This window comes from Podarcis pityusensis (assembly GCF_964106645.2).
Source record: "Podarcis pityusensis genome assembly, chromosome: 2".
Lineage (NCBI taxonomy): Eukaryota > Metazoa > Chordata > Lepidosauria > Squamata > Lacertidae > Podarcis > Podarcis pityusensis.
The window spans coordinates 121,770,834-121,790,032 of NC_138029.1; the positions used below are offsets into that span (position 1 = coordinate 121,770,834).

General features: G+C 46.2%; 1 protein-coding gene across 3 annotated transcripts; it reads right to left on the reverse strand.

The window, feature by feature from the left end:
- Positions 1-60: 60 nt before the first annotated feature.
- Positions 61-17,995, reverse strand: LOC308469457 (uncharacterized protein). Of its 3 annotated transcripts, none has more exons than XM_080991942.1 (8): positions 17,876-17,995; positions 17,092-17,171; positions 12,796-12,922; positions 7,044-7,124; positions 5,607-5,689; positions 4,479-4,605; positions 2,927-3,043; positions 61-2,674 (listed from the first exon to the last, which is right to left on the reverse strand). In XM_080991942.1, the coding sequence occupies exons 1-8, from the start codon at positions 17,886-17,888 to the stop codon at positions 1,134-1,136; spliced, it is 2,169 nt and encodes a 722-aa protein (XP_080848068.1). In that variant the 5' UTR covers positions 17,889-17,995; the 3' UTR covers positions 61-1,133. The 3 variants fall into 3 exon arrangements, with proteins under 3 accessions (XP_080848068.1, XP_080848069.1, XP_080848070.1); XM_080991943.1 differs by having other exon boundaries at positions 17,092-17,175; positions 17,876-17,982; XM_080991944.1 differs by lacking the exons at positions 12,796-12,922; positions 17,092-17,171; positions 17,876-17,995 and adding an exon at positions 8,524-9,552.
- Positions 17,996-19,199: the final 1,204 nt, after the last annotated feature.

Sequence of the window (19,199 nt, forward strand, 5' to 3'; positions counted from 1 at the left end):
AAGCTAGGATTTCTAATAAAGGGTGGGCGATTTGTTCTTTATCAGTGATCAGACACGCCATGAAAGCAAGTTCAGTTTTTATTTCATCAGCTACAGTTGCATGAATCTCAATCACTAAAAGGGTTGTAGCAAAAACCTATTGGCCATCAAGTTTGCCCTCCCCTTTCTTCTCATTGTCACGTTCATCTTAATCTTTGATACTTTGAAATGGTTCTTTGATGGACCTTCAAGCAACGCATTGACTCTGGCTGATGCTTTTTCCATACTCCATACCATGGATAGGCAAACTAAGGCCCAGAGGCCAGATCCAGCCCAATTGCCTTCTAAATCCAGCCCGCGGACGGCCCGGGAATCAGCGTGTTTTTACATGAGTAGAATGTGTCCTTTTATTTAAAATGCATCTCTGGGTTATTTGTGGGGCATAGGAATTCGTTCACCCCCCCATATATAGTTTGGCCCCCCCATAAGGTCTGAGGGACAGTGGACTGGCCCCCTGCTGAAAAAGTTTGCTGACCCCTGCTCCATACATTTCCATAGCGCCCCCCATGGGCTTTTTTGGGTACAGTAAGGTGTTGACTAAAGCTCTTTCCACACACTGAAAATATTTCAACCTGTTGTGAGTTTTTTATGTTTTTTATATATGTAGGAAGTGCTCCTTTTATCACTAAAGCACTTTCCATCCTCCACAATGAAAAAAAGTTCCTCCACCCTGCCATACGGTCACAATCTGAACAACTGGCATCATAGTTGTGAAACTTTATTAACAATACTGAAAAAACTGGGCACTAGAGTATACACCGAAACCATCACTCCCCGCTATAGATTATCTTACATGAACAGCTCCCCACTACACGCTAAGAGTTCCAAAACAAAACAAGAAAGTCATAGGAGGGTTTTTTCAGTGTTCTCCAAAATTGTTCCAGGTTAAAATTGCTTTAGCCTCCGTTCAGAGGACAGCCTGCTCAGAGCCTCATCAGAATCCTCTTAAAACAAGATACAAATGAAATAGAGAACCGCCACACTCTTGCCTCCAACGTTTGACAACAATAAGAGCAGAGGATGAAGGCAAGAGGCGGATTTTGTTACTAGCAAACACAGGAAGCCGAGAGTCAAATAGTTGCATTGTTCATCTTTTAAACGAAACATAGGAGCTTGTCATCAAAATCCGTCTCCTTGCCAGATGGACAGAATATAGGCAATACACCATTGTCTTGGTTTTGAAGCAAAGGGCCATATATCCAGAGTTGTCCTGCGTGGCTTCCTTGGTACGAAGGAACATCTGAGCTCTTCTTGAAGCTTTTTCCATACGGAAGACATTCATACGGTTTCTTCCCTGTGTGAATTCTCTGATGTGTGCTAAGGCTCGTGCTCTGGCTGAAGCTTTTCCCGCACTGCAGACACTGGTAAGGTTTCTCCCCTGTGTGAGTTCTCTGATGGGCACAAAGGTGGGCTTTCTGACTGAAGCCCTTCCCACACTCCGCACATTTGAAGGGCTTTTCCCCGGTGTGAGTTCTCTGATGTGAAGCAAGGCTTGAGCTGACGCTGAAGTTCTTCCCACACTCACCGCATCTGTATGGCTTTCCCCCCGTGTGGATTCTCTGATGAGTAGTGAGTGTCTTGCTGTCGCTGAAGCTCTTTCCGCACTCCAGGCAAGTATATGGTTTCACGCCAGTGTGGACTCTTTGATGGGCAGTGAGACTTATGCTCTGGCTGAAGCTCTTTCCGCACTCCATGCACCTAAATGGCTTTTCCCCTGTGTGCGTTCTCTGGTGTGAGGTAAGGTTTGAGCTGTGATTGAAGCTCTTTCCACACTCAGGGCATTTATACGGTTTCTCCCCTGTGTGAGTTCTCTCATGTAAAGTCAGGCTTGAGCTAGCACTGAAGCTCTTTCCACATGCCATACATTTATATGGTTTCACTCCTGTGTGGGTTCTCTGATGACAACTAAGGTTTGAGCTAACACTGAAGCTCTTTCCACACTCCAGGCATTTATATGGTTTCTCACCTGTGTGAGTTCTCTGATGGGCAGAAAGGTGAGTGCTCCGACTGAAGCTCTTTCCACACTCCAGGCACCGATATGGCTTTTCCCCTGTGTGCGTTCTTCGGTGTGTATTCAGGATGCTACTGTAGCTGAAGCTCTTTCCACACTCCAGGCATTTATATGGTTTCTCTCCTGTGTGAGTTCTTTGATGATTATTCAGTGTTTTGCTGTCGCTGAAGCTCTTTCCACACTCAAGGCATTGGTAAGGTTTTTCCCCTGTGTGGATTCTCTGGTGTCTAATAAGTGTCCCTCTCTCACTGAAGCTCTTTCCACATTCAGGGCACTGATAAGGTTTTTCTCCTGTGTGGCTTCTTTTATGTCTAGTAAGTTTTCCGCTACCACTGAAGCACTTTCCGCACTCCAGGCATTGATATGGTTTCTCTCCTGTGTGGGTTCTGCAATGTTTATTCAAGCTCGGTTCATCTTTGAAAGTCTTCCCACACACTGGGCACTTCTCTCCCATGTGAGGTAGATGTACGCTCAGGATTTCATGAAAATCATCATGCAGAGAAGGAGAAGATTCATTTCCCTCAAGATATGTAGGTCCCCTTCGTGTCCCAAAGGCCTCTGTTGCTGCTTGCTGCTTAGCTGTTTCCAACGACGCCTTATAATTCTCAAAGCCAAGTCCATCCTCTGTTTGGGAAAAGGAAACAAAAAGAAAACATGATTGGGCTTCAAGGCAGAAACTGAGAACTGGCTGATTTAGTTATTTCACAATCTCCAAAATCCTTCTCTTTTCTCTCTACACACCCTGCTAGGTTACCTTTTGCATTTGCCAATATCTGAGAGAATAGCACAAATTCATTTCTGGTTGATTCCCTCACACAATTTTACCGGGCACAGATCTCTCTTTCTCTGATTGATATTTTTCATCTAAGGACCTACCAGTCAATTTTTCCTGGAAAAATCCCTCGTCCTTCTTTGCAGGCTCCTCCCAGGACAGCAGTTCTTCCTTTCCTTCCAGCCAGGAGACGAGGTCAGATTTGGGCATCAGAGGACCTTCTTCATGGGATTAAGAAAAGAGAGAGAAAACAAATATTTATGGCACTTGTGACCTGCGCGTCCAGAAATCCCAGGCCACTTAGCCGGTGTTGTACCTCTATCCCACCCCAAAGGGCAAATGGAATGAAGAAAATGGATTTTAAAAAAGGAAGAAACAAATGAACCGGGTATCAGGAGGGGGGAAAGGACAGCACGGTGGTAGGGCAACTGCCTTGCTGTCAAAGAGCAAGCCAGCAGTAAATCACACTGTTCCAAGTAGCAGTTAACACTTTATTAGCAAAAACACAATCTCCACAGATTTGGCTGAGTGTCAGGCCTAAAGAGCAGAGCAGCTCCGTCCTGGTGGTCTTCCTCCATGGAAATCAATTGCTGAGACTAAAGTCCCCACCTCCCCACAGCCATCTATGTCTCCTCCTCTCCAGGGCTTTCCCCAAGCAATCAGAGACTGTGCCTGTATGTAGCCTGGGAATCATTTTGGACTCACAGCTGTCCATAGAGGTGCATGTCAATTCTGTGTCCAGGGCAGCTGTCTACCAGCTCCATCTGGTACGCAGGCTGAGACCCTCCCTGCCCGCAGACTGTCTCTCCAGAGTGGTGCATGTTCTGCTTATCTCCCGCTTGGACTATTGCAATGTGCTCTACGTGGGGCTACCTTTGAAGGTGACCAGGAAACTAATCCAGTACAACTAATCCAGAATGTGGCAGCTAGACTGGTGACTGGGAGTGGCCGCCAAGACCACATAACATCAGTCTTGAAAGACCTACATTGGCTCCCAGTGCATTTCCGAGCACAATTCAAAGTGTTGGTGCTGACCTTTGAAGCCCTAAATGGCCTTAGCCCAGTATACCTGAAGGAGCGTCTCCACTTCCATCGTTCAGCCTGGACACTGAGGTCCAGCTCCGAGGGCCTTCTGGTGGTTCCCTCCCTGCAAGAAGTTACAGGGAACCAGGCAGATGGCCTTCTCAGTAGTGGCTCCCTCCCTGTGGAACACCCTCCCATCAGATGTCAAGGAAATAAACAACTATCTGGCTTTTAGAAGACATCTGAAGGGCCTTCTCGGTGGTGGCACCCGCCCTGTGGAACACCCTCCCACCAGATGTCAAAGAGAAAAATAACTACCAAACTTTTAGAAGACATCTGAAGGCAGCCCTGTTTAGGGAAGCTTTTAATGTTTAATAGGTTATTCTATTTTAGTGTTTTGTTGGAAGCCGCCCAGAGTGGCTGGGGAAACCCAGCCAGATGGATGGGGTATAAATAAATTATTATTATTATTATTATTATTATTATTATGCACTCTTCTAATAGCGTGCCCTGGCTTCTCAAGTCCGGGTCGCTGATTTACGTCGGAGCATGGGCCGATGGAAGCAGACGGCACAGCTGGGCCATCTGCATGTCCAGACCTTCCAACTCCATGTTTCCCCTTACAATCCTCACCCAGAGAGGCCACATTCCTGTAGTTCTCCAACATGACTTCTTTGTACAGCGCCCTTTGGTCTGGATCCAGCAGAACCCACTCCTCTGCGGCGAAGGAGACACTCACTTCCTCAAAGGAGACCAAACCCTGGGAAAAGAAGGATGTGTTTTCTCAACAGCACCAAACGGATGGACGATCCCCTCATGTCTTTAGCTAAAAGAAATAACCCAACTGAAACAAGAATCCATGCAGAGGCAGGAGGAAGAAACTGATCTGAGGACCCATCTACCCTACAAATCTGCCACACAGGATGCTGGCATCTCCTTGCCAGGATTTGTGCCAAGGGGCTATTGCGCTTCTCTTTGTGGCCTGCTCTGATTGGTTGGGCCACTCGCATAGCCCCGCCTCAGGAGCAAGTGGGAGGAGCAACCAGGGTGGATTTGATTTAAATCAAATTGTTTAAAACCACAATTTAAATCACTAGCCAGTAAGACTTCATTTAAATCATTTTTTTACAGAAAGACTCATTCTTGCTGGTATAATCTAAATATTTACAACCAGATGGAAGGTTTCACTTTTGGAATAATAAATTTCCAGAGTAGTTTTTGCAGTTATATCAAAAATTATTGATTTGGTTATACTATTAGACATACATAGACAGATAATTATGAAATTATTGTCAGGTTTAATAAGTTAACTGTTCATATTTGGACAACTTTTCTGCTGCATTTTATTGGAAGGAGAAAAATAATCATTTCCTAATAATCATTTCCTTAATAACAATTTATTTAACTAAAACAATAACATTATAGCATGTTTGTTAACTGATGTGGTTAAGCATTTTTTTTTTAAAAAAGCAGACTAAGTTTTAGCACACAAGAAAAACTTAAAACAAATCCTTATTTCCTGATGAATAACCTTTGGACTATAATGCAACTTCAACAGAAAATTATCTTTAGAAAGACTTTTCCTCCAACAGCATTTTATTTTAAAAATCCAATTTAAATTTTAAAATTCTGATTTAAATTTTAAAATTCTGATTTAAATTTTAAAATTCTGATTATTATTTTTTTAAGTCATTTATTTTTACCCTGGGAGCAGCCTTTTCCTGGATCGCCTCTGCCACGGATAGGAGGAGCTTTGCTTACCTGAGATAAGGGCAGAACGGCTCTTTCCACCCGGTGACAAAGAGGCGAGAGCCTTAAGCACGTCATGGAGGTTTCCCCTCCACCTGCAAGGGCGACGAGAGAAAAAAGATGGCAGGGTAATATTTTCCATGCTGGTTCCTTGCACGGCAACCACGTCATCCTGTTTGACTTGGGAGATGCAAGCCACGATTCAGGGTTTGATTCGCAGTTCATGGAATCGTAGCCTTGTGGAGATGGAAGGGACTCAAATGGAATTTAGTCTAAGCCCCTGCAATGCTGCCCCCCCCTTGATTTTGTGAGGAATCAAAGTGGGTGAAAACCATTCAAATGGGTGTCAAGGCATCTAAAGGGACCCCTGACCATTAGCTCCAGTCGTGGCCGACTCTGGGGTTGTGGCGCTCATCTCGCTTTATTGGCCGAGGGAGCTGGCATTTGTCCGCAGACAGCTTCCAGGTCATGTGGCTAGCATGACTAAGCCACTTCTGGCGAACCAGAGCAGTGCACGGAAATGCCGTTTACCTTCCCGCCGGAGTGGTACCTATTGATCTACTTGCACTTGACATGCTTTTAAACTGCTAGGTGGGCAGGAGCAGGGACCGAGCAACGGGAGCTCACCCCGTCACGGGGATTTGAACCGCCGCCCTTCTGATTGGCAGGCCCTAGGCTTTGTGGTTTAGACCACAGCACCACCCGCGTCCCGTGTCAAGGCATCTAGCCTCAGGCTATTCTGAGAAGTGTTTTTTTTTTGGGGGGTGCAGGGGTACGCATACCCTTAAACATTTTGTGAATCTAACAGGATAAGAAACTACGGCGGCCTCATTTCCTGTCATGGTGTTTCCTGAATCTCAGATGGAAGCAAGCATTTAATGTGTGAAGTCAACTGTATGTTGATGATGATGATGATGATGATGATGATAATAATAATAATTTATTTATTTATTATTTATACCCCGCCCATCTGGCTGGACTTCCCCAGCCACTCTGGGTGGCTTCCAACAAAATATTAAAATACAGTAATCCATCAAACATTAAAAGCTTCCCTAAACAGGGCTGCCTTCAGATGTCTTCTAAAAGTCTGGTAGTCGTTGTTCTCTTTGACATCTGGTGGGAGGGCGTTCCACAGGGCGGGCGCCACTACCGAGAAGGCCCTCTGCCCAGTTCCCTGTAACCTCACTTCTCGCAATGAGGAAACCACCAGAAGGCCCTTGGTGCTGGACCTCAGTGTCCGGGTAGAACAATGGGGGTGGAGATGCTCCTTAAGATATACTGGACTCATGAACTATAAAATGAACTATAAAATGGTGATTTCCTTGAGTCAAAATGAAAGTACCCCCTAAACATTTTTTAAAGGGAAAAAAACACCGTTTCTGAGAAACACAAAACAAGACCACAACCTGGCAAGGTAACAACCCCTCCCCAGATCATCCTTGCACCTACCTGCCAGTCGCTCCGGGTCAAATTGCTCTCCCTCTCCTTCCAACCAGCTGATGAGAAGAGGTTGAAGAATCAGAGGCCCATCTTGAATAGAAGAAGAAGAAGAAGAATTTTTTTTTTTTCCTTCTAGGAGTCCAGAATTTCAACCTAGACTGGTTCTGTTACCGGCCTCCTAAGACAGAGGTAGCGCCATCATTGGATATTGGGAAATGATGGGAAGCACCAGTCGGGGAACCCCCTAAGGGAAGACGGCTCAGAGCCCAGGGATTGGTGGTGGGACGACGATGGGTCATCAGAGGGAGAAGACTGGGAGGAGGAGGTGCCGTTAGCTGGAGAGGTGACAGGGCTTAGTGAGCAGGAGGAGGCTGTGGCAGAGAGCAGCCCAGAAGCAGAAGATGGAGCAGGAACGGAGGGAATTATAGGGACAACACTACCCAAATTGTATAGAAATTTATTTATGTATGCTACTACAGCAGCAAGAATGTTGCTTGCCCCAAAGCGGAAAGAAGCGAAAGTCCCAGTAAAGGAAGAATGGATACAAAAACTCAGGGAATATGCAGAAATGGCAAAATTTACCGGAAGAATAAGAAATCAAGATAACAAACTTTTTATAAAAGAATGGAACTGGTTTACTGAATGGTTTACTGAATATTTACAAATAAATTGTAAACAGATAAAAACATTAGAGGGATTAATGTAATAACGAATAAATCCAATTCTCTTTGACTCCTCTCCCCTCCTTTCTGCAGTTAGTTATTTTATATCTTTTTATTACTGCATATCCAATTCGAATCTATTTTCTAATTTCCCCTTATGTTCTCCCTAGTTATCTCTTACTGCATCAATTTGAACTGCAAGAAGATTAAACCTATCCATTCTTAAGGAAATCAGCCCTGAGTGCTCACTGGAAGGACAGATCGTGAAGCTGAGGCTCCAATACTTTGGCCAACTCATGAGAAGAGAAGACTCCCTGGAAAAGACCCTGATGTTGGGAAAGACTGAGGGCACAAGAAGGGGATGACAGAGGACGAGATGGTGGGACAGTGTTCTCGAAGCTACCAGCATGAGTTTGACCAAACTGCGGGAAGCAGTGGAAGACAGAAGTTCCTGGCGTGCTCTGGTCCAGGGGGTCACAAAGAGACACGACTAAACAACAACGTTTTGATTTCTTTACAATGTCTCTTCAAACAGTCAATACATTTTCCCCACTCTATTTTAAAAAGTCTTTCTTCTTGATTTCTTATTCTTTCGGTAAGTTTCGCCGTTTCTGCATACTCCTTTAGTTTTAATTGCCAATCTTCCTTTATCGGAACTGTTTCTTCCTTCAATTTTCAGGCATAAATCCTTTGGTAAGGAAGGGATCACTGGATGCAGCCTGGCTGATTCCCTCCTGTGCAGAGAATGAGTGTTAAGGGGTCTGAAAGAGTATTCCCCTTTCCTTCTAGGGTTCAAATATATGAATATGATTAAATGGGAAGAAAACCTGTTTAAACTGTGGAATGTATTCCGGCATTTGTTACTGCAATGTGTTTGATGGGGGAAGTCTTCTCTCTGGTCAGGTGCAAGTCCGTTTAATTGTCACTGTGGGAACTTTGATGGACAGCTGAGGAGCGGCTGGTGATGTGTATTCTGATTGGCGGTTGCTGGTTTAGAATTCTCAGTGAGATGCTGTGATTGGCTGGGGCTGGACCAGAGGACTTTAAACGGAGGAGGAGTTGGAGATAGAACCTTCAGTACGCAAAAGAAGGATAGAAGGAGTGCGTAGTCTGATTGGAGGATGCAGGTTTAGAATTCTGAGTGAAACGCTGTGATTGGCTAGGGTTGGCCCAAAGAACTGTATATATAGCCAGGTGCTATTCAGCAGAGTTAGTTGGAGCTGTTGGTGCTCCTGGAGTCAGACAGAAGAAGGCAGAGGAAGAGGATGGGGAAAGAAGATCCAGAAGGAAGGGCAGAGGGGCTTGGTGGCCAAAGGCTTCTTGGGCTAGCCATATAACTCAGCCTAAGGAGTCTACAGCACTGAAGGAGAAGAAAGGAGAGGCGGTTTGCAATGCTGGGCTCTGGTGCCTGGTAGGGGAGCCAGAGGAAGATTCCAGAACAGCAAAAACAGGCCTGGGGTTTCATTTGTGGGAATTAAAATCTAGTCCCCATTTACAGAGTTATGCCAAAGAGAGCCCTTTAATTTGACCCTTTAATTAGTTCCCTTTTCTCTCCTATAAAAACTAATCAAGACCACCTCTGTTTAGAGTTTAAATAACAAATAACTTTTACTCAGTGCCTGTTTTCCAGGGACAGTCCTAGATTTACAGAAGACGTCCTGGTTTCTGATTTGATCCCAGCATGCCCTGCTTTTCGTTAGGACATCCCTATTTTCACTGGAGAAATTTTGGAGGGTATGGAGTTGTCTGACTCTCGAACCATCTGAAAGTAGTCCTGTATAGGGAGGTTCTTTTAAAGTTTAATATTTTGGTTTTTTATATATGTTGGAAGCCACCTAGAGTGGCTTGGACAACCCAGTCAGGTGGGCGGGGTTTAAACAGTAAAATAATAATAATAATAATAATAATGGAATAAAGGGTAAAGGGACCCCTGACCATTAAGTCCAGTCGCAGACAACTCTGGGGTTGCGGTGCTCATCTCGCTTTACTGGCCGAGGAGCCGGCTTACAGCTTCCGGGTCATGTGGCCAGCATGACTAAGCCACTTCTGGTGAAGCAGAGCAGCGCATGGAAACGCCATTTACCTTCTCACCGGAGTGGTACCTTATGTACTTATGTATTTATGTACTTGAATTTTGACGTGCTTTCGAACTGCTAGGTTGGCAGGAGCAGGGACTGAGCAATGGGAGCTCACCCCGTCGCGGGGATTCGAACCGCCAACCTTCTGATCGGCAAGCCCTAGGCTCTGTGGTTTAACCCATAGCACCACCCACGTCCCTTATTATGGAACAGGACATACCTATTTTCATTGTAAGATATGTCAGTGTGCTTGCACTTGTGAGATTAAATATACAATGCAGGTAGGTGTTATGTATGCTGATAATGTAGTCAAACCTCGGTTTTCGATTGTCTCTGCTTCTGAATGTTTTGGCTCCTGAATGCCCAAAACCCGGAAGTGTCCCAGTTTTCGAACATTTTTCAGAAGCTGAATGCCCAACGTGGCCGACAAGCGGCTTCCAATTGGCTTTTCCGATTGCAAGATTACGTTTGACTTCCGAGGTACCACTGTACATCTTACATAGATTTGTATTTAAGATAAGTACTGTTATAGGCCGAGGCTGGATGTTGACACTTCAAAAAAAGCGTTTCAGTTAAATGCATTGTAAACTTTGTATGAGAAACCGGGTAGGCAAAAACGGGACTCCACAGCGCCATCTGGTGTCACAGTGTTATAATGCACATACAACACATATAAAGCACTTTTTCTTTACTAATCTAGCTGAGTCCTGACTAACCCAGAGGCAGACAGCAACACAACAGAACAGACCTGCTGCTCTAACTGTTAAGACTGTTCATAACTGAACCGACTTACATCACTGCCTCAGGCATATGACATCACAGAGTTTTACAGCCCTTGTGAGCATTAACCCTTTAGTTAGCATTTTGTGTGCTTTCATGCAACATCGTAGAGGTTCGGTAGTAGCTGAAAGAGAGGCTTCAACGAAAGCCATCAATTTATAGTACTGGGGAGCTGGGCTTCCCCCCCCCCCGCCCCAGCCGGAAATCACTGGAACTCGAACTACCTAAATTGTATAGAAATCTATTTATGTATGCTACTACAGCAGCAAGAATGTTGCTTGCCCAAAAGCGGAAAGAAGCAGAAGTCCCAGTAAAGGAAGAATGGATACAAAAACTCAGGGAGTATGCAGAAATGGTGAAACTTACCAGAAGAATAAGAAATCAAGATAACAAACTTTTTATAAAAGAATGGAAAAGGTTTGTTGAATATTTATAGATAAATTGTAAACAGATAAAAACACTGGCGGGATTATTGTAATAACCTGCAGTTTTATAAGAGTATATATTTACAGTGGATAAATAAATGAGCAAGTTAAATGAATTTGGATATGCAGAGGATAGAAAAAATGAATTTAAGGAACCGCAGAAAGAGGGGGAAGGAAGTCAAATTTTGAAATGTTAAATGGATTGTAAAACTAATGAAATGTATAAATTTGAATACACACACACACACACACACATATATATACATATACATATATAAGCTAAATATTATTAATATAAAAAAGAAAAGGAGAGAGACCGAGAGGAAGAGATGGGTCAGGCTGGTGAAGAAGGCAGGGTGTCTCCCACTTATGCATTATAAGCTGCCTTCTCCACTGGACTCCCATGAGAAGAAGAGGTATGAAGAGAGAGGAGCAGAGAGGCGCGTCAGCGCAGTCTCATATTGCTTGGGAAGAACCTGGGGCAAAAGGAGATTCAGGCAGCTGTGGGAAGGCGGGAACATTCAGTCTCCTCAACTGCCTCATAGGGGCAAGACCTGAAAATAGTTGCTCTGCTCACTAGGCCTGCACAGACCTTCTTTCTTCTAATAAAGAGCTAAGTTCCATGTTGTCATGGGCCAGGAGTCGGCTCCTGGTGTGAACCAACTGGCTCCGGCTTTCTTAAACAGGGTTTCCAGCCTCAGGCAGTTGCTGGAAACCACATTCATTGTTCCTGGCCAGACCTTGCTGCTTCTTGCGACCTTGGAGCCTCGGCTTTCTTGATGCCTGGATCGTCTGACTATGTAAACTGAGATACTCCTGACCTTAGGACGGGACTGGACCTAAGGCCTCCAGGCAAGTACCCCCCTGAGACTCGGCTGGTAGGCTGGCTTCTCCCTCCACTGAGCTCTGCTGTGGCTGGCAGCACAGGACTATGACAAGTGTGATTTATTGCTGGCTCGCTCCTGACACTGTCCCACTAACCTCTGCCTGCCTTCAGCCAGCCCTTTAACCTGCCTTCTTAATGGCAACCAGCCCAGGGGTAGGCATTGCCTGCCAGCCTCCTCTTCCTGCTTTGGTAAAACTATGCAGGGAAAAGCTTTGGGGCAAAAGCAGAATGAACCGGCTCTGGCGCCACCTATTGTCAGGCCTCCCTGCCTTCTGCCCTATCAGTTGCAAGGGCTGCCAGCCAATCACGGCTGCCCTCTCATACGGAGTTGGCAAAGAGCCCCATCTGGAATAAGAGGAATGAGCTTAGCACAAATGCGGTCAGGTGAAGCAGATAAACCGAGAAAGCAATAGGAGTTCTCCGTGTCTAATAATAATAATAATTTTTTATTTATACCCCACCCTCCCCGCCCAGAGCCGGGCTCAGGGCGGCTAACACCAGTAAAATTACAATAAAAACATAAGGGGGGGGGAAATAATTTAAAATACAGGTTAAAAATACAATTTAAAATGCAGCCTCATTTTAATAATAGCCCATAGATCAAAACCATAAGAGGAGGGCAACATAAGGGTCAGACTGAGTCCAAACCAAAGGCCAGGCGGAACAGCTCTGTCTTGCAGGCCCTGTGGAGAGATGTCAAGTCCAGCAGGGCCCTAGTCTCTTGGGACAGAGCGTTCCACCAAGTCGGGGCCAGTGCTGAAAAGGCCCTGGCCCTAGTTGAGACCAATCTAACCACCTTGCGACTTGGGACCTCCAAAAAGTTGTCATTTGTGGACCTTAAGTTCCTCTGTGGGGCATACCAGGAGAGGCGGTGCCGTAGGTACGTGGGTCCTAGGCCGCAAGAAAGGCAACGGGGAGGGGGGTGCTTACCCAAAGAGGCCACCTCCCCGTAATTCTCCAGCATGACTTCCCTGTACAGAGCCCTCTGGGCTGGATCCAGCAGCGTCCACTCGTCCTTGGAGAATTGCACAGCCACCTCCTCAAAGGTCGCAGGAGCCTAAAGTGGAAAATAAGGTACCGGTATGTCTCGTCACACACAGAAACAGGCAGACAGACAGGTGAGCAGACGTCACCTGGCCAAAGGCCCGTCTAGTCCAGCATCCTGTTCTCTCAGTGGCCAACCAGGTGTGTGTAGGAAGCAGAACCTGAATGCAGATTCACTTGGGATTCCCGGGAACTGGGATTCAGGAGCAGAGGGAAAGTGCTGTTGCACTCAGGTCCCGATTCTGGGCTTTCATTCGAGACATCTGGTTGGCCACTGTAGGAGCAATATATTGGACTAGAGGGGCCTGATCCAGCAGGTCCCTTATGTTATTCATGGAATCATAGAATCTTTGGACTGGAAGGGACCCCAAGGGTCATCTAGTCCAACCCCCTGCAATGCAGGAATCTCAGCTAAAGCATCCAAGACAGATAGCCATCCCACCTCTGCTTCAAAACCTCCAAGGAAGGAGAGTCGGAAGAGAGGGGAAGCAATGCAGGCAACTCAAAAGATACTACAGTGGTACTTCAGTTCTCAAACGCCTTGGTACTCAAACAACTTGGAACCTGAACACTGAAAACTTGGAAGTAAGTGTTTCGGTTTGCAAACTTTTTTCGGAGGCCGAAGATGCTCCGTTTAAAGTGTTACGCTTCTTGATTTGAGTGCCACACTTCCGTTTTGAGTGTTACGCTGAGGTCTGCCTGTTTTTGCATTTTTGTTTTTGCGGCTTTTTTGTTTGCTTTCATGACTGTGTGGAACCCAGTTCAGCTACAGATTGATTGATTGATTGATTGATTGTGTGACTGTAGTACATTGTTTATTGCTTTCATTTTATGGATCAATGTTCTCGTTAGATAGTAAAATTCATGTTAAATTGCTGTTTTAGAGGTTGTATTTAAAAGTCTGGAACAGATTAATCCATTTTGCATTACTTTCTATGGGAAAGCGCGCCTTGGTTTTGGAACGCTCTGGTTTTGGAACGGACTTCCGGAATGCATTCAGTTTGAGAACCAAGGAACCACTGTATGCACTGTGCGATTAAGCTGCAACTGGTTCAAATTAGCGTTCTGTTTTTCTACCCTTGTTTGAACTGATCCTGCTAACTAGTCCTAGGTACGATTTCATCTTGCCTCGCTTATCCACGTAGAAGCAGAAACCATTTATTGTGCAAAAGAAGTTAATGGGAGACCTGTCTGTCACGGTGTCTGAAATGCAATTGTTTTTAATTGTTTAATAGGAAATTCTCCAGAAATCGTTTCTGTTGTTGGATGTTTTTACTGTGAAATCGCATCATTTCTTTAGACTGTTTGCATGCCACTTTATCAGTCGTCTGATGCAGCAAGACTAAAACATGAACTTAAACTATACAATCAGGAGTTCAATTTTTAAAAAACCTGCCAAAATAAAAAAGTATTAAGTGCCAAAACCTTAACAGGGAAGGAGTTCAACTCTGTCCTCAATTGTAAGGGATTTCCACAAGATTGGGTCCCTAATTCTGGTGGATCCGAGCCACACAACTGAGTCAGGGGGAGCGCCTCAGTGACTCCCCTGAAGACTTCAGTGGTCAAGCAGAGATATAAGGGATAAAGCAGCCGTTGAGGGCCTTGTAAATTAATGACAAAAACCTTGTACGTGGCCTGGCAATGTATGGGTCGTTTTTGAGCGAAACTGCCCAGGATTTACATTGGGCAGCCTTGACATCTTCCTGCCACAGAAGGCAAGGGGAGGAGAGGGAGGTTTTGATGAAAATAAGAATAAACAATAATGATTCGGGTTTCTTTTGTTTTATTTGTTTTGCTGTGGTTCAAAAGGTCCAGGTGAGCAAACTAGTGGAATAGTTCTGCTGGATCTCTCAGCGGCCTTTGATACCATCGACCATAACATCCTTCTGGACTGTCTTGAGGGGCTGGGAGCTGGGGGCACTGTCATACAGTGGTTCTGCTCCTTCCTCCTGGGCCGTGTTCAGAAAGTGGTGGTGGGGGATGAGTGTTCAGACCCCTGGGCTCTCACTTGTGGGGTGCCTCAGGGTTCTGTCCTCTCCCCCATGCTTTTCAACATTTACATGCAGCCGCGGGGAGAGATCATCAGGGGGTTTGGGCTGGGTGTTCATCAGTATGCAGATGACACCCAGCTCTACCTCTCTTTCAAATCAGAACCAGTGAAGGCGGTGACGGTCCTGTGTGAGTGTCTGGAGGCGGTTGGAGGGTGGATGGCGGCAAACAGATTGAGATTGAATCCTGACAAGACACAAGTACTGTTTCTGGGGGACAGGAGGTGGGCAGGTGTGGAGGATTCCCTGGTCCTGAATGGGGTAACCATGCCCCTCAAGGACCAGGTGCGCAGCCTGGGAGTCATTTTGGACTCACAGCTGTCCATGGAGGCACAGGTTAAATCCGTGTCCAGGGCAGCTGTGTACCAGCTCCATCTGGTACGTAGGCTGAGACCCTATCTGCCCGCGGACTGCTTCGCCAGAGTGGTGCATGCTCTGGTTATCTCCCGCTTGGACTACTGCAATGCGCTCTACGTGGGGCTACCTTTGAAGGTGACCCGGAAACTACAACTAATCCAGAATGCAGCAGCCAGACTGGTGACTGGGAACGGCCGCCGAGACCATATAACACCGGTCTTGAAAGACCTACATTGGCTCCCAGTACGTTTCCGAGCACAATTCAAAGTGTTGGTGCTGACCTTTAAAGCCCTAAACGGCCTCGGTCCAGTATACCTGAAGGAGCGTCTCCACCTCCATCGTTCTACCCGGACACTGAGGTCCAGCACCGAGGGCCTTCTGGCGGTTCCCTCACTGCGAGAAGCCAAGTTACAGGGAACCAGGCAGAGGGCCTTCTCGGTAGTGGCGCCCTCCCTGTGGAACGCCCTCCCACCAGATGTCAAAGAGAACAACAACTACCAGACTTTTAGAAGACATCTGAAGGCAGCCCTGTTTAGGGAAGCTTTTAATGTTTGATGTATCACAGTATTTTAATATTCTTTTGGAAGCCGCCCAGAGTGGCTGGGGAAACCCAGCCAGATGGGCGGGGTATAAATAATAAATTATTATTATTATTATTATTATTATTATTCACTAGTGCAGTGTTTTTCAACCTTTTTTGGGCAAAGGCACACTTGTTTCATGAAAAAAATCACGAGGCACACCACCACTGTGTGCGGAGAGGGAGATTTCAGAGCCCCGCTGCTCTCATCCGATCCCATCCGATCTGATCCCCACCCAGGACGGATGGAAAATAGGGTGGACACAGTCCGGCGCCCGCCTAGTGGGCGAAAATTTGACTTTTTTTTTTTAATCTTTCGAATTTTTCAATTTTTCCCATGGCACACCAGGCAACATCTCGCCGCACACTAGTGTGCCGCGGAACAGTGGTTGAAAAACACTGCACTAGTGCCTTCAAACTGGGGCAACTCAGTCAGATGGGCAGAGCACTACAGTGGTACCTTGGGTTAAGTACTTAATTCGTTCCGGAGGTCCGTTCTTAACCTGAAACTGTTCTTAACCTGAAGCACCACTTTAGCTAATGGGGCCTCCTGCTGCTGCCGCGCCACCGGAGCACGATTTCTGTTCTCATCATGAAGCAAAGTTCTTAACCCGAGGTACTATTTCTGGGGTAGTGGAGTCTGTAACCTGAAGCGTATGTAACCTGAGGTACCACTGTACTACTACTACTACTACTACTACTATTAATAATCATAATAGTAATACAGTGGTGCCCCGCAAGACGAATGCCTCGCAAGACGGAAAACCCGCTAGACGAAAGGGTTTTCCGTTTTTGAGCTGCTTCGCAAGACAAATTTCCCTATGGGCTTGCTTTGCAAGATGAAAACGTCTTGCGAGTGTTCTGATTTTTTTCCGCTCCCCCCCCTTTTCTAAGCCGCTAAGCCGCTAATAGCCTTTTAGCCGCTAATCTGCTAAGCCTTTAATAGCCGCTAATCCGCTAAACCGCTAATAGCGCTAATCCGCTAAGCCGCTAATAGGGTTGCTTTGCAAGACGAAAAAACCGCTAGACGAAGAGACTCGCGGAACGGATTATTTCCGTCTTGCGAGGCACCACGGTAATGAGGAGAAGGCCAGGACATTCAGCAACCATTGTGCTTTAAATGCGTGGCAAGGGTCTTCAGAGATGCCTCCCATAAAAGTAAGCCCACAAAGCCCCCCCCCCCACCAAATCTCTTACTTGAGCGGCCTGCGTAGAGTCTCTTCCCATTTCACTGTGAAGAGGAGGAGACCCAGAAGGTGTCTCTGGGGCTTTTTCTGCTGCCTGGAAGGGAGACAAAGAAGGATGAAGGGGATAGTTTTTTTGATCCTGTGTGTCTGTTTCCCTTGGAAGTCCCTGGTGTGAAAAAACAGCTTTCCTCTGCAGCACCTACAAATATTGGACAGAGCTCACAGAGAGAGAGAGAGAGAGAGAGAGAGAGAGAGAGAGAGAGAGGAAGATCTTGCAATGCAATCAATGCATTTTTGGGGCGGAAAGGGGGCTCTTTGCAACTGGATAATCCTATTATTTTATTTTTTGCGAGGCAGGCACGTCCTTTCTCTCCCCGCCCCCTCCACCCATGCTGCTTCCTCTGCAAACAGAGGGTCTCCCCATCTTCCATGGAAGATGAAGTTGGTGGTGGTGGGAGAAAAGTGAGTCATAAACCTGTAGAGTTGGAAGGGGTCCGCAGGGTCATCTAGCCCAACCCCCTTGCAATGCAGGAATCTGCAGCTCCCCCAAAAGGGATCGAACCTGCGGTCTGCCAGCTCCATGCTCTAACCGGCTGAGCTACCCTAACAACAACAAGTAAAGCATTGCAAAGGCACCCCATTTTTGCACCTGGGTTGCAGAGGTCAGACCCCCACCCTCCCATTAAAAAAATTTTTTTTTGGGTGTATTTGTGTGATTTCAATAGGAAGGAAATCTTATGTCTTCCCTCCCCCAAGAAAAAAAGGCCAATTCCTCCCCTCCCCATGCAAGATACCTGCCCGCACCATGTCTTCCTCCTGGCCAAGGAATGTCACCAGGCCTCTTCCTTCCCTGCCTGAAAGGAACTGGGAATGGGGGCTCCCTATTGTCTTCCGCCACCTCAACCTCACTTTCAGAACTTCCTGCCTCTCTAGGAAGCCCCTGGAGGACCAGGCTGCCTTTCTCTCTATCCCTCCCTCCCTCCCCTGCCTGCCAGCTGCTTTGCAATTATTGCACCTGAAGCATCATCTCCCTGCTGGGTCCTCCTCGGTTTTTCTCCCCTGAGAAAATGGTGATAGAGGCCTCTTGATTTGATTTTCCAAATTAATATTTACATTCACATAATAGCATAATATATAAGAACAATATTCCAAAGAATCCCTTGAACTTACCTCCTTCCCTTTGTGGGTCTTTTTGTTAATCCTTTCCCTCTGCATCTTTTATATTAACCCACATTTTTATACCTCCATTATGTCCATAGCTCATCGTTGCATTACAAGTGTTATTCCAATCCCACAAAGAGAATTTGTTGTTTCTGCCTAATGGTCAGGGGTCCCTTTACCTTTACAGTGGTGCCCCACAAGACGAATGCCTCGCAAGACGGAAAACCCGCTAGACGAAAGGGTTTTCCGTTTTGGAGGTGCTTCGCAAAACGATTTTCCTATGGGCTTGCTTCGCAAGACGAGAATGTCTTGCGAGTTCCTGCGGGGGTTTTTTCCTTTCCCCCCCTTTTTCCCAAGCCGCTAAGCCGCTTAACAGCTGATCCACTAAGCCGCTTAACAGCTGATCCGCTAAGCCGCTAATAGTGCTAATCCGCCAATGGGCTTGCTTCGCAAGACGAAAAAACCGCAAGACGAAGAGACTCGCGGAACGGATTCTTTTCGTCTTGCGAGGCACCACTGTACTTTATAGTCTTATACATGGGAAAATACAGTATTTCAGGCACAAAAGTTGTTGAGTTCCCCCTCCCCAAGTTGCTTTTTTGTGTTTTGGAGCTATTTTAAAGAAATTTCACCAAAATCTACACTTCCGACATTGGTTGCTGGATTTCCCCGGACATTAAAGTGATTTCTGCCGGGACACTGTTTCCGACAGCCGGATCCTGGCAGCGTCCAGGAAATTCTGGACCTATGACAACCCTAAACCAAGTCCCCCTCTCTCTGATGCGGCCCAAAGGAAAGCAGAACAATATTTTTGGCACCAGCTTGGCTGCAGAAGCTTCTGGAAGGAAGTGCTCAAGACGCCAGCCAACTGTCTTAGGGACTCTACTCCAAATTTGTGTAGGATTTACTCCATAGTTTTTCTTCTCCCAAAAATATCCCACAAGGCAGTGGAGGTTT

Bases quoted from the DNA above. Each gene is read 5' to 3' on its own strand.
- LOC308469457 (XM_080991942.1), bottom strand. The intron at 7,125-12,795 runs GTAAGCACCCCC...CTTCTATTCAAG, and splicing joins CGGGGAGGTGGCCTCTTTGG to ATGGGCCTCTGATTCTTCAA. The intron at 3,044-4,478 runs GTGAGGATTGTA...AATCCCATGAAG, and splicing joins CAGGAATGTGGCCTCTCTGG to AAGGTCCTCTGATGCCCAAA.